The sequence below is a fragment of the Sphaerodactylus townsendi genome, linkage group LG04 (assembly GCF_021028975.2).
Source record: "Sphaerodactylus townsendi isolate TG3544 linkage group LG04, MPM_Stown_v2.3, whole genome shotgun sequence".
Lineage (NCBI taxonomy): Eukaryota > Metazoa > Chordata > Lepidosauria > Squamata > Sphaerodactylidae > Sphaerodactylus > Sphaerodactylus townsendi.
The window spans coordinates 108,388,019-108,402,779 of NC_059428.1; the positions used below are offsets into that span (position 1 = coordinate 108,388,019).

Sequence of the window (14,761 nt, forward strand, 5' to 3'; positions counted from 1 at the left end):
GTACTTGGAAGGGAGACCTCCAAAGAAGACTCTACAGGAGAATGCAATGGCAACCCACCTCTGGTTCTTATTTGCCTTGAAAACCCCTCGCTAGAGTCACCATAAGTCAGCTGTGACTTTACAGAATTTTACACTCACACATTAAAAGACATAAAAGCCTAGAAAGGCTAAAGGCAATATAACTGAACCAAAGAACTTTACAGTCAGCTACCATAATGTTTTCCCCTTGAGGTACAATCGGACTATATTGTATCTTAGGCCTAGTTCTCAACGAGGTGATAAACCAGTATATGACTGCATCACATCAGATTATGAACAGTGACTCACTTAACTGAATGCCCCTCCATTAAAAAAAGAAGAAGCCTTTAGAGTCTGGAAATTTTGGAAATACTATATAGCTGGGGATGTAGTGGGAACCAGAAAAATATACAGAGCAACAGTTTGCATGGTGAGGGAAATGAGTTTTTACATTTCTTTGCCCATCTACCATATCCCATTCCATTCCAAAGAGTCCACAGTTGCATAAGGAATAACTGCAGGGTGCAGACAGCTTAAGTAGGAAAAAGAAGGCAGCAACAACCTCTTCAGCAAAATCCATTCCATTCACAGGCCTTAGGCATGAAGTCCACTTTTGAAAGTATAGTGAATACAACTAAGATAAAGTTTATCACTTTGGTGATAAAAGACCTTAGCACAGAATACACATCAATGTGTTATGTACCAGTGTTTTCTGCTATGGAAAGTACTGAATAAATCTTGAACATAGGTACACAAACATCCACTGAAGGTACCTTCTATCAACTGACCAGGGGGAGGGGGGGGATCTTATCAGGCTTAAATTGAGGCCTAGGCCTCCACATGGCTACAGGGATGACTTCATAAGCAGAAGTTACATCATCACGTCAGTAACACTGCAGGAGATGATCTGGTATTTGGGCAAAAACTTTATGGTAGAAGCACCTTGGGAAGTAATGTTGAGGCCTGAACCAGGAGGACAGAACCAGGAGGGAGAGGATCCTCTGACCCCGTCTGCCTTTGAGGAAGATCCAGAATCTTGACCTTGTACAGAATATGGCAGCTTGTCTAATGATCAATGCCTTCTGCCAGGACCACATCATCAGAACTGTGAGGAGTTTGTACTGGCTTCTGAAGTGCTTGCTAATGGGCCCAATTCAAAGTGCTGGTGTTAACCTATACGGCTTTGGTCCTGGATACTTGAGAGTGCATCTACCCATGTATTCCTACCCTGGCACTGAGGTCTGAGGGGAGTCCTGCCTGGCTGTCCCACCCCCTCGGAAATAAGGGGGTGGGGGATGCCTGGAAGGCCTTCTCAGTAGTGGGCTTTGCACTGTGTAATGCCCTCCCACCAAAGGCCTGCCAGCTGCCTACTCTCCTGGAGTTTGGAGTCTGGTGAAGACTGGCCTCTTCATCTGAGCATTTGGCTCATTCCCTCCCCACCAGGATGGGGGCCCTCAAGGTGTCCTGTACACTCTTCCCACTCCTGGGGGTGGTTGGGCTAGGAGCTTTAGAACTTAGAATTTTGTATGGTTTTAGGATTGATTTTATAGTGGTTTTACTGACTTATTGTATGAGATTTTATTATGGCTTTTATTGTAACCATCCCTGAGATTATTGTAAAGGGCGGGGAATAATAATAATAATAATAATAATAATAATAATAATAATAATAATAATAATAATAATAATAATAATAATAATAATAATAATAATAATAATAATTATTATTATTATTATTATTATTATTATTATCATTATTATCATTATTATTATCATTATTATTATTATTATTATTATTATTATTAATTATCAAAGACAAGGGGGACAATGAAAAGAATAATAATATCAGAATAATAATCAAATACAAGGTAGACAATGAAAAAACCTGGCTGTGGTTAACAACTGGAACTCTGAAAAAGGAAACGGAATCCCTGATTTTAGCTGCCCAAGAGCAAGCCATTAGAACAAATTCGATCAAGGCCAAAATCGAAAAATCCTCAGATGATGCAAAATGCAGATTGTGCAAAGAAGCTGATGAAACTGTAGATCATGTCCTCAGCTGCTGCAAAAAGATTGCCCAGACTGAGTACAAACAGAGACACAACTCAGTGGCCAAGATGATCCATTGGAATTTATTAAAGATTTACAACATAAGAACAGCTAAGAACTAGTGGGAACATTGTCCAGAGAAAGTAATGGAAAATGAGAAGGTCAAGATCCTATGGGACTTTCGAATCCAAACAGACAAAGTGTTGAAACACAATACACCAGACATCACCGTGATCAAGGACAAGAAAGTGACCATCATCAACATAGCAGTCCCCGGTGACAGCAGGGTCATTGAAAAAGAACAAAATTTGAAAATCGAGCTTCAGCATCTATGGCACAAACCAGCTGAGGTCGTCCCAGTGGTAATCGGCATGCTGGGCGCCATCCCAAAAACACTAGGGCAGCACTTGAAACATCTTCGAATTGACAAAATTAACATCTGTCAAATTCAGAAGGCAGCCCTGCTGGGATCTGCACGAATACTACGCCAATACATTATAACTTCCTAGGCCTCTGGGTGAGGCTCGAATTGTAATAAAGGCCAACAACCAGCTAAAGATCTGGCAGCTGTGAAATCTACAATAATAATAGTGGGTTGTGTAAGCAGTAATAATAATTTCTATTATCTGATTTCCTCTGCCTGTCCAAAGTAGGCAGGTATAAACCAGGTTCGTACAGTGCAATTCTAAACAGAGTTACATCCTTCTAAGCCCACTGACTTCAATGGTTTTAATTTTCCTTAGGATTGCATTCTCAGTATAAAGGTAAAGGCAGACCCTTGTACAAGGTACTGCATCACTACTGACCCATGAGGTAACATCACATCATGATGTTTACTAGGCAGACTATGAGGTGGTTTGCCATTACCTTCCCTATCACCTATCCTATACCGCCTGCAAACTGGATAATCATTTTACCAAACTCAGAAAGATAGAAGACTGAGTTGACCTTAAGCTAATTACTTGAACCCAACTTTTGTCAGGATCAAACTTAGATCACGAGCAGAGCTTTGACTGTAATACTACAGCTTACCATTTTGTACCATGGGGCTCCTTAACTGTCAATATAGTGTACTTCCCACCCCCACCACCCCAAAAAAATTCCCCTGACAATAATTGTAAGGTTTGATTTATCAACAACTAATATTTAGGACATCATGAATCAAGAAGGTATGCATGAATTGTATGCTCAGTGATTAGTCCATAAAGTGATGTTAAAAGTCAGTCTGTAATCTACTGTACCACAGCTTCTGATACACTTGAACAATTGCTGTTGAAGACCAAGAAATTTTTCTCTATCTAGTTATTTAATTAGAATAAAAAAGAAATGAATTAACATTCTAGCAATGCATTCTGCACCTCAGACAGATGTACTGATTCCAACAGTTATTAAGATTCAAACTCTTTTAGTCACTTCCATTCCAGGCAAAGTTAACACCCTTCTACACCCATTGCCTGCAGTGGACTTAGAAGAGTGTAACTCCACTTAGACTGGCACTGTTAGGCAGCAATCCCAAGAACAAATGCACTGGCATAATCACCCGTAAATAAAATTAGCCTTACTTCTGTGGGATCATGTATTGCACTGTTTGTTGAAGAAACGTAAGAACTACATGAAGAACTAGTGAAGCAAAACTAGTTTCTGGAACACACTTCTCGTTGATCTTTTATTTCTTATTATTTCACATGCACCAGGGCTGAACTCCTCCAATAGAAAGGCTACAGTATGACCCTAATATGGCTACAGTATGCCCCCAGATAAGTAAACACCATTTAGTAGCATGGTGTTGAAAGAATGGCTAATACAGCAATCACTTCTAATACATGTCTTCCATTTCCTACACACTGTCCACCCAAAAACCAGCAACCATCTTTTTATAAAATCATGATGAACAACAACCCTTCGGTGTCAATAAGAAGAATGAACCAAACAATTAGCAATCTTTTTTTCTGACCACATTTTTTTTCTTACAAGGAAAATGATAAAACTCTGGAACAAATGATTTTCTCATAATTATAAAACTCTCCCATTTTGTCAAATTAATCTCTCAATTTCAAAAATTTCTGCCTCTGTAAACAGAAAAAAACCAAGCAAATCCTGTTTGCTAAATAAAACTACCTGCTCTATTTTTTACAAAACGGTGGGAGTCCACAGGATGGTAACAGCCAAGTCACTCTGTATGTGATCCTCAACACACTGCTCTTAGGCTTCCAGCATAAATAAAATTTATTATTTCGGTGCTATGATGGGCCACGTGAATCTTTCTCCCACTCTTCATTTTCAATTCACCTCTCCCCCTAAGCACAACTCCCAACCCGCCATGTCTACCTGACAAGTGACAGCCCAATCTGATTAAATGCTTGCAAAGGAGGGGACTCGTGGGCCTCCATGACAGGCCAAAAGTGATCACCATGGAGATACATAATTACAGCTGTCAACGCATCTACTGTCCTGCTGGCATCAATTTGATTGCTCCCAGCAATAATGATAGACAAAGCTTAGTATGCACTCTCTTGCACCCAATCACTTTATCTATTCCGTGGTCCATTTAGCTGACATGCAACATTCGCGAAAGCAAATAACAGCAGTAAGCAGAACATTTAAGGCATTTTAATTGTTTTTTCTTTCTCTGGATGGCTCACAAGCGCAAAAGTTATTACATAAAACTCCTGCTGCAGCATTAATTGAAGAAAGATTTGGTGGGACAAAGACTGTAGGGGGTACAGTTTGTCCATTATCACTTGTACTTTCAACAGGTCTCATGTTTAGAAAATTGTAAATTGCAAAAACTTACAAGGGCAAAATATTTGACATCCTGTTAGCTATTATAACATGGTGAAAAACCTCAACCTGCCCCTGGAGTAATTACTGAAAATTCTTTCTTAGTTCATTTGGGTTTCATTAAATATGCTTAAGATACATTCTCTAGGTAATAGCTGCTCCCCCCCCCCACCCCACATCTTCCATTCAACATCACATAGTGACTGCTAAACCTTGACAATTTGTATTTCTGCTTTAAGCTTTGAACACAGCATGAAGCCTTAAAGCCCTAGAAAGGGTCAGGTCCTCTCTAGGAAGCATATGGGCAAAAACAATTTAAGAAGTGAAATAAATCCTATATCCAATAACATCACCAAATTTAGGATTCAGCCTGTAATCTTTCACCATTTTTCCCATGGAAGCAATCATGGTAAATAATCATATTCACAGATGGTATTGGCTTGTCATTTCACAATGCCGACACCATGCCATATATACGCACTTATTACTTTGACTACCTTGATTATACAGAAGAGAAGAGATGCCCTTGTCCTTTTTTGTACTGGTTGTTAAACAACCACTCTAAAAAGACAGTCTACAACACTGAGATTGTAATAATCACTTTTGATAACGGTAGCAAATTGCATTTGGCTTTAAAAGCTTGAAAGCTAAACAAATAGGACTACTCCTCGTTGGGACATTTTGTAGCACTGGACAATCTGACGTTGTCTATATTTTCCTTTTTTGCTGTGATTCTCCTGGTTATAATTGCTAATATTTTTGAGAACAGAATTACACAGTATGTACTAGAAAAAACAGTATGAGTATGAAGAATGTTCAATAGGTCTGTTTTTCTTTTATTAATCCAAAGCCTATGTATCTTATTTCCAATTACTATAAACTAATGACATTAACTTCCACTTCTTTCATTTAAGAAAAGCATTTTAAGGTGACTGGTTTTAGATGGTGCGAAACACCTATAACCGCTACTGAACTCAATGAGATCTGTGGTTTCTTAGCATCTGTGAAAATGAGGAGGAAAGGAGCATCAGAATTACTTACATGAGGCACATGCAGTGGCTCTCTATACTGAGACAACCTACCAATAGATGGCAGTCCAAAAGACTTGTAGGGATCCTGAAATGAAATTCAAATGTAGGGTGGTATTAACTCCGTAAGACAAAGCACAGGAAGCAAGGTTAAGTCACTGGGAAGCCAGCAGTTTCCTCCACTTTAAATTTCGAACCAACTATATTTTGTTTTCAAAATGACTTATTTTGGGGGGGATATGAATTTGCTTCTTCCATTCAAGTCATGGAAGGTTTGTTAAAGCTAAAACCTTCCTGCTGTGCTTTTATTAAACCAAGGGCAATCGTTCTAAGAGAAGACACAATAGTAGGGGCATGGGCAGAGAACAAAAACATGCAACACAAAAAGAACGCCCTCCCCAAAAAGAAAGAAACCAGACAAGTAGTTGTGGAGTTTTACTCAAGCTTCAGTGCTTCCAGGAGCACATCCAAAATATTCACTAACAGAAGTTATTCAAGGCACAACACACGGCATAACTGCTTTGTGGCACTCAGTGCAAAGTGTGAAATAGTACTGCAAATCAAAAATCCTAGGCAGTATATTTTACTGGAAGAATTTTTATAAGACAATTATATTGCACATGGAATTGGTAAAGAAATACCAGAACTGCCAGAAATATGCAAAATCCACATGTATTGTTTGAATGTTTTTCTGCTTTTCAGTGAGAGAGATCTTGGAGCTGTGCTATGACTGCTAAAGATCACTATACATAAACAGGAGAAAGGTGTTAGCAGGGTGAGAAAGGCAATACAGTTCAAAGAGAAGGACTACAAGTCTTGGGGGGGGGGGGGAGGGGGGAATGACACAGCATTAACCAAATCGAAAATTACTGCCCACAGAGAATTACAGAGAAATATTTCATACAGAGAACATTTCCACTCTCGATTGAAGAGCAAGCATCCCATCAGTTCTAATTAAAAGACCAGGAGTTTTGTTTTGTTTTTAATTAGCTGATGGTTATCTCACCTAGAAATAGGGGAAAGTACAGGAATTGTTTGTCATTTCCAGATCAGTTTAAGCAAGCAAGCAAACAAACATATCCAAGTTAAGGTAAGGTCATAAGAAAATGACTATTCAAACACTATGCAACTGCACTGAATCATGAAATAATCACCAAATGCTATTATTACAAATGCATATATTTTTCCATCTTAGAAAATGTTTGCATAACAATAGGGGGAAAAAATTTGAAAACCTCTGTCAATTACGTCACACACAACAGATCAAGCTCAAAGCAAAATCTTGGTGCTTTCTTACACCTGGTGTTTACTGCTTCTCACACAGCTAGCCACCCTCCCAACTGTTAATAGTTTTTACCTCAGCATACACTCGACATTCAATGGCCCAGCCGTTGATGGGAATATCAGCCTGCTTGTGCCTGAGAGGGTAACCCTTAGCAACACGGATCATTTCTTGGACTAGGTCCAGGCCAGTAATGCACTCTGTGATGGGGTGTTCAACCTGCAAGGGCAAGAATTGTCAGTCAGTAGGTAGCACAAACAACTAACTCATCCCTACCCTCTCCATCCTCTGGCAATAAATAAAAATACTAAAAAGAGGATGATTTACAATTATGGTTATTATTTTCAGCATACCGAAGAGAACAAGCCCCAAGTTCAAGACATGAGGCAAAAAAGTATACAATAAAACAAGCCAAATTAAACATGGCAAGCCATTAAATATTAATATAATATTAATATTAAAGCCTAATGAAGGGTTAACTGGTTTCCAAGTGTTTGGAGGAGGGACTTTAGAAAACAAAACCTAAGAGATCAACTTTTGATCTAGAAACACACAATATTTTAACTGGAACCGCAAAGTAGCTGGCTGATAATCAACCCATTTCTGCTACACTTAACATGGCATGTACAGGAGCAGCCCACACCCTTCCATAGAACCAGACTAGCCTAAGTCTCACCCACACGCCTGCTTTCACTAACCTGTCCTGACAAGCAACCAGATTAGCGTAATCTTACATCAGTGCAGTGTAGCAGAAATGAGCAGATGGATCCTTCAGGTTTTTTTTTCTCCCCCTCCAGACTTATCTGTGTAGTGCTTAGCATGCACAATAGCTGAGCTGGACCAGTAGAATTACAGCGTGCTCTCAGCAAATAGTTGCTAACAGCTCAGGATGATGCTGTCATGGGAATACCCCCCTCATTCACAGAGAAACCAAGAATGAGAGCGAGCGCACAAGTCGCGCTCTCTCTTGTTAAAGCAGGATTTATACACATGTATATTTTAACCGAGCAAACACAACTTAATCAGCATGGAGGAGCCATGAAACAAGGATGCTCCAAAAGAAAGAAAAAAGGAACAAGTTCAGAGACTTTGCAGCAAAAGTTACACAACAGGAGTGCAGTAACTGTGCATGTTTTTAAACAGACAACTACTCTACCATTGTTGGAAGCTTCCTAAAATATATATTTTATATATACTTTTTTTGAGGTTGGAGTGATATGTCTGAAGAAACCTTTGTGAAATGAGGTTTCTCTATCATGAGATGTCATAGCATATATATTTGGTGAAACAGGATAAGGTCATTGAACAAGATAGGTATCTTCCTTCAAGTACGTTAATTGAAGGAGAATGTTTTGTCTATTGTAATATCCTTTCAGTAAGCCTTGTAAAAAAATTAGTAAAAATAAACAGATGGCATCCATAATTAGCCCTCTGTGCATTTGGAGTTTGTTTACAGCACCATATTTTAAGACAGCCTGACAACTTTAATGACATCACTGAAATCAGTACCTTTAAGGGGGAAAAAGAAGCAAAGATGATGTTTACAACATCCAGAAATGGGGGTTTGATTGTGCAGTTTGGAAGCTACCTCTGGGATCAGTTCATTTTTCCTCAAACATGATACACTTCAGTATGTCAAGCTTAATCATAGCATTCACAGATGAGGACAGCTCTTAATCTTCCCTGCCATGTTCAACAGAAGATATACATTTCCTATTAACATTTTACAACTTATCAAGAACCAACACTGTGAGAAAAGAAGTTTGTTCAGCACATTAATTTGTTATTGCCGTTTCTGAAGCACCTTTAAGAACTACACTCTCAAAACTATGTCTTGGGAAATGACTGAAATCTCTGCAGAAGCATTTTAATTATTGAGTTTTTGCATCTTTTTTCCATGAATCATTATCCCAATGTGAAATACAATACTCCATTGTGGAGCCAACTTTTATAGTGAACAATCAAACTAGGATAAAACTCCTCCAGAAACCAAAATATTTGTACAATTTATTCTCAAAACATTTATTTAATCAGTTCTTCAAAAGAAATCTTTGCCTTCATAAACATTGACTATTGCGTCAACATACTTCCTTTGTACAAAGTATGTGTGTGGGAGGAAGACAGAAGGAAAAGAAGACAATGAAAAAATACTATCTTAACTAACAAGGCATTCATATTGTACTTATGCATTTTCTTCTTATAGACTTTTTTTTTTACTGACATTTTAATTAATTTAATGAAATAAGTTATACAAAGTACAAATTAAAACACCAAGGATTTTTTTTCAGTATCTGTTCTGGTTCTGCTACGATTTTTACACACATTATTTATTTCATGTGCTTCAAAAAATTCAGCGCAATCTGAGACAAAGGTGTACTAACACCAAAAGTGTACCCAGATGATAGACAGTGTAACAGCCTCAGAGAGGCACTGACTGCAAATATCTAATGTGAGGTATTCCAAACAGTTAAAGAATGGTTAATTAAACTTTTTGAAATAACTGAAATAAACTCAATGACAACTTTTGGCAGTGAAATGGGGTATTCATCTCAGTAATCTAAATGGAATTCACTTTTCAACTCGTCTTACACTGGAATTCTTATTAAGAACATGAGAGACTGGAAAGAAAAAATGTGTTAAGTGCATAAATATGTACCATGATATATTTAATTAAAATAAAAGAGGATATTTCAGCAAAAAAATAGGGATTGCTCAGAATAATACATTACACTTATTAAGCAGGAGGGGGACTCTATGAAGATAACCACAACTACTTTGGGCACAAACAGTATCTGCAAAGGCCACTGTTTTTCCAGTGAAACTATGCTAGTTATTGAGGCCAACAATGATACCGAGATTAATGCAACACCAAGAATAGTTGAGGAATTCAAATGAAGTAAACAGAGCAGAATTCAGTTTGATGCTGTACAAATCATCAGTGGTGTAACCTACAAGAAATGAAAGACTTCTGTTGATCTAAGAAGTATTTGCGCTAGGTACTTTGGGATTAAATGAATGCAGCAGACTCCTTGGCAAGCAGAAGAAATGTGGAAAGGACAGCATCTCAATTTAGGAGCATATATGCAGAAAGATCAACCTACATTGAATTTTCCCAGTTAACATGATAAGGAGTGATGTTCATTTTGGGATGGAGTCAACCATATTCCCTATTCCAACTTGCCAACTTCCCCTCCTTACTATAGCTCCCGTCTCAAATGGTTTTTGTCCATGGAGACCCCATGATCAGCCATGATTTTTTGAATGTTCTGGTCACACCCTGGTGAACAGAGTGTTCCAGTATAACATTGTTAAAACTTTACAGCATTCAAAGAATTGTGTTCAACAAATACTGGGAGTAAGTTAGACTGCGTTAGTATGCCTTTGATTTAATGTTTAATAACATAAGATTGATTTTATAATCGTTTAACTTTTAATATAGCAGAGGCTTGTTAATAGAACTCCCAAATGTAACAAGTCATACCTGCCCTTCATTCAACAATTCCACTGAGAAAGCTTTTTGATTAAGCGAAACAATTTATATTCTTTTCCACTGAAAGATCTAAGAACAATTGTGAATTCATCCGTCGCCACTTCCTGGACCTTCTTGGTTGCAGAATGCTCCTATTAGGTCCTAGTGGCTACTTTGTTCTGTTCCCCCTGCCTCTTCCCCCTGTCAGCCTCCCTAGTAAGGTACTTCCTTATATTCTACCCAGGGTGAAACTAAATCTCAGCAAGAAGCCTCCTCCTTGTGACAAGCAGTCAGTTTGGCATTTGCCTGCCAATTTTCCAAAAGTAGGATGGCGCGCGTGCTAAGGATTGCCAGTCAATATACATAAGTTAGAACCAACAGAATATACCAAGGAAGTTTTTCTAAAAGAGCAAAAGCACCTGGTTAAGCTAACATTCACATAGTTTTAAAAATCAACATTAAACATGCTAAAAAACGCTTTAAAGGGGGGAACATATTGATATGAAACATGCTACTAAAACCTAAAAACAGGAGGGGGGAGCCTACAGTCAATAGCTATTCCCAGCATTACCAACCCCTGAGTTTCTGAGTGGGAAAAAGGAGCAAAGCTGACCCGTCTTCCACCCTCACATCCCCCTCTGACTTGACCCAACCCTCTTCCTCCTTGGCCCCTTCCCTGTCCTTTCCCCGCAACCCACTCTCAGACTCACTTTCCCCTTCTCAACTTATCTCAGGGCTAGTGTAAAAAACAAAGGATGACTTGGTTATATTGGGCGGCATCACGGTGGACAGTGTAACCAAGTCATCCTTTGTTTCTTACAAAGCCAAGGCCAACATAGCTGGTCTTTAAGCAGTCCTAGCAGTGGTCCCCCAGCTCCAGCCAGTGCTGACGGGCAGAGATAGCGACCAGGGTGGTGTACGCAGCTCCTCCCAGGAGGAGTCCTGCTCATTGGAGTCACTCTCACTTTAACTTCATGTTCTTCCTCCTCTATTTCTGGAGAAGCACCTCTTCTTGAATCATTCATTTCTTCTGAGTTGCAGATTGGGGGTGGAGGGGAGGAGCCACAACGTGGGGAATTTATTCCTAACAAAGGGAAATGCAGTAATATCCAAACGCAGAGGGATATTATGTCACAAATTCATTTCATATTTTTGTTTCCTTTCCTCTGTACTTGCTTTTACATACTGCTATCACAGCGTGCACAATTTCTCTCCAGAAGGTAATCTGATCAGAATAATTGTTTTGATGAATGCTGCACTTAAAAATAAGTTATAATGCTCATAGTCATTTGGGACTATTTTCTACCGCAGAAGCACTCTCTTCCACCACATCAATTCTGACCACATTTAAATCTTTTAGTAGAAAAGATTATATCTATCTAGCTTTTCTGTTTGATGTTGTGTTTTGTGCTTTTAATTGTAAACACGTCATTAAATATTACTCATTGTTATTTAGGATCAGCATTTGAAAGTGAACTACTTAGATTTGGCATATGAAAGTGAACTGGTCATTTTGCTTTGGTTTACTTCAGGAGTTTGGTCCCATGTTTACTTTGTAAGTACCAAGAAACCAGGCACATACTCTGTGTAATATATACTGTTTCACAACCAGGATGGTTACATTTTAAGTTTTATTAAACAGTCTTCATTTAATACTTAGAATGGATTATTTTGTCTAGTCTCTTCGCAGCTTAATTGCTTGTTTTCACTAAGACTCCCTCCCTCTTTCCACGTTTTCCCAGGTTACACTCTGAGGTTTCCCAGACCTCCTTTGGTAGGAAGTTTCTAAGGAGATTCTAAGGAATCTTCTAAGGAATCTTCTAAGAAACTTCTAAGGAAGTTTCTAAGGAGATTCTAAGGAGATTCTAAGGTTTAGGACCTGTGAAGATAGGAAGGTGCTGATTTGGGCACGTCCCTTCCTACACCTGGTGCCATATCCTACCTGTTTTTCATCATATCAACCAGCCTCTGATATTAGCAAACATTTTACCATTACCGGTAGAATTTTAAAAAGAAAATTGGGAAAATGTCTGCAAGCAACAGTTAAGGAAGGAGGGAGTAAATGGCAGGTGGGAGGGGAAAGCGTAGCGCCAATTCCTCCATGGTGGCTCTGTTGCCATTGTGAATTCCCATATGGGAGCCACCTTAGTTTTCTGCCTTTGCACCTCCCATTTATGTTTTTCATCCCTTGTATTCCTTTTCCCTCCAGACAGCTTGCAGTTCACACTGCTGTCTCCAAGCTCTGTCTGTTAACTTCTCTCCCACTCAACTGCTAGTTCTCAACTGTCAGAATTCTCTAACTGCCATTCTCAGAATTCTCTTTGACCTCCCTTTCAATCCCTTTTGAAGGGTTCTATGACCAGAACAACTCCTTAAAATACAGCTGTCCATCACACCCACCCTTGCTGTGCCTCTTTCTCATGAGTCCTGCACAGTTTTTCAGAGAAGGCTGAAAAGGTGAGGGATGCGACTCAGGGGTGCATGGGTCTGCAATAGGAAGGTAAAGGCTGCAAAGGACTGTCCCACAATTAAAGCCTTACTCATACTTATCCAACCCAATGTTCCTACCAAATGAAAAAGTTTACAAGTCCAGCATCCTTAACAGCCTTCTATATTTTGGCATATTGAGCATGAGGCTAAGATCATATCACTGAAAACTGAGCTGTGAGATGAGACAGCCGTTCTACAGGATGTTTTAAGAAGGCTTCCTTTACAAACAATGTAGAAAGTTACAAAGGCTAAATGCAGTCCTTAGCCATAACAGTGGGCACAGATCTTTCTTGGCACTGTGAAGGAGCTGCAAGTGAATGAATCATCCAGCCAACTTACCCCCCCCCCAAAAAAATATACAACAAATGGCAGAAAAGAAACACCATTTAAAATGACTGCAAAAAAACAAAGACATCTGCACACTTTCCTAGTTCTAAAGTTAAATTTGGAAGAGCATCATTAGAGTCATTAACAGTTGGCTCTTAAGAAAAGGAAAGAAAACCTTAGATGGCTAGTTACAAGTCCGTTAACAGACATCAAAGTTTGAGGGAAGGAGAAAAGTGACAGATCATCTGGAAAAGCCTGGGGATGAAACCAATAAAATTACTACTCACCAGCCTCAAATTGAAACACTAATTAGGGACAATACACAGCCAAGCTAGTGAAATTAGAGGAATGTACCTAATATACATTTTAATTAATGGTTTTTAAATTTCTGACAAAGTTGGGAAAGAATGAATCTGCTACTACAGAAGGGAAGCCTTTCTCAAACTGCCTTAAAAAGTGTTTAAAATAAGCATTCTAAAGTTTCCAGCAACCACAATCTTTCTATCTGGAAAGCTTTTTGTTGCAGCCTTGGCAATTTCCAATTTTGTTCCAGCCTTGGAAATTTCCACTGCACATGGCGGCTCAGTCTCTTTAAACCAGAAAACAAATTTTACAGAGAAGCTGAAGTTTCAGGGATTTATTTTCCATTTCCAAAATTTCACCACTTGTGCATTAATTTGTTTTCCGTTGGTTCCCACAGATAAGTTCTGGCTGCAACTTAACTTCATTTCGAATCTTGCTGTTCTACTGCACACCAACGTGGCTACCCACCTGAAAGTATCTATTGCAATAGCAACAGTCACACTTCTCAGATCTTGTTTTGGCTTTTCCAATAAACAACAAGGAGTGCTCCAATACTGGTAATTCTAAAACTAACACTTATTCCAACTTTTAAAATGTCTAATATCAGAAGACATACTAACTACCCTGTAAAACTAACAAACACAGAATATGCAAACCTGCTTACATTTACAAGCACTGAGAAGTTTTATGGATAAGTTTTACTAATGTATGAGTGCTTTCCCAAGACTCACTTCAATCACCTTTTAATTTCCTGGATCGCTATGGTGACATTACTGTGACCCAAACTATGTATGTTCAAAAGTTAACCTTTTAATACTGTCAGTTAAAGCATCCTCTCCTTACCACATTTAGTATGGCCCAAGAGAACAATACAGACACCTCATTCCCTATGGCACAGTGACTGGGGAACACATATAGCTACCATATGATTTAAGTGAAACGGTTTTCTTTCCAAGCACTGTTTCTGACATGGCATATGCAGAATACTATATAAAGAGATCTCTTAAGAGTTAC

At 38.8% G+C, this 14,761-nt stretch overlaps 1 protein-coding gene across 2 annotated transcripts in view; it reads right to left on the reverse strand.

Annotated features, from left to right (window-relative positions):
• Positions 1–14,761, reverse strand: part of PCCA (propionyl-CoA carboxylase subunit alpha) — a 345,506-nt gene that overhangs the window by 165,873 nt on the left and 164,872 nt on the right. For both annotated transcript variants that reach the window (XM_048493110.1, XM_048493109.1), the window contains exons 13-14: positions 7,234–7,377; positions 5,890–5,964 (exon numbers count right to left, since the gene is read on the reverse strand). In XM_048493110.1, the coding sequence (XP_048349067.1) occupies positions 5,890–5,964; positions 7,234–7,377 (219 nt within the window). The remainder of the gene's footprint in view (positions 1–5,889; positions 5,965–7,233; positions 7,378–14,761) is intronic.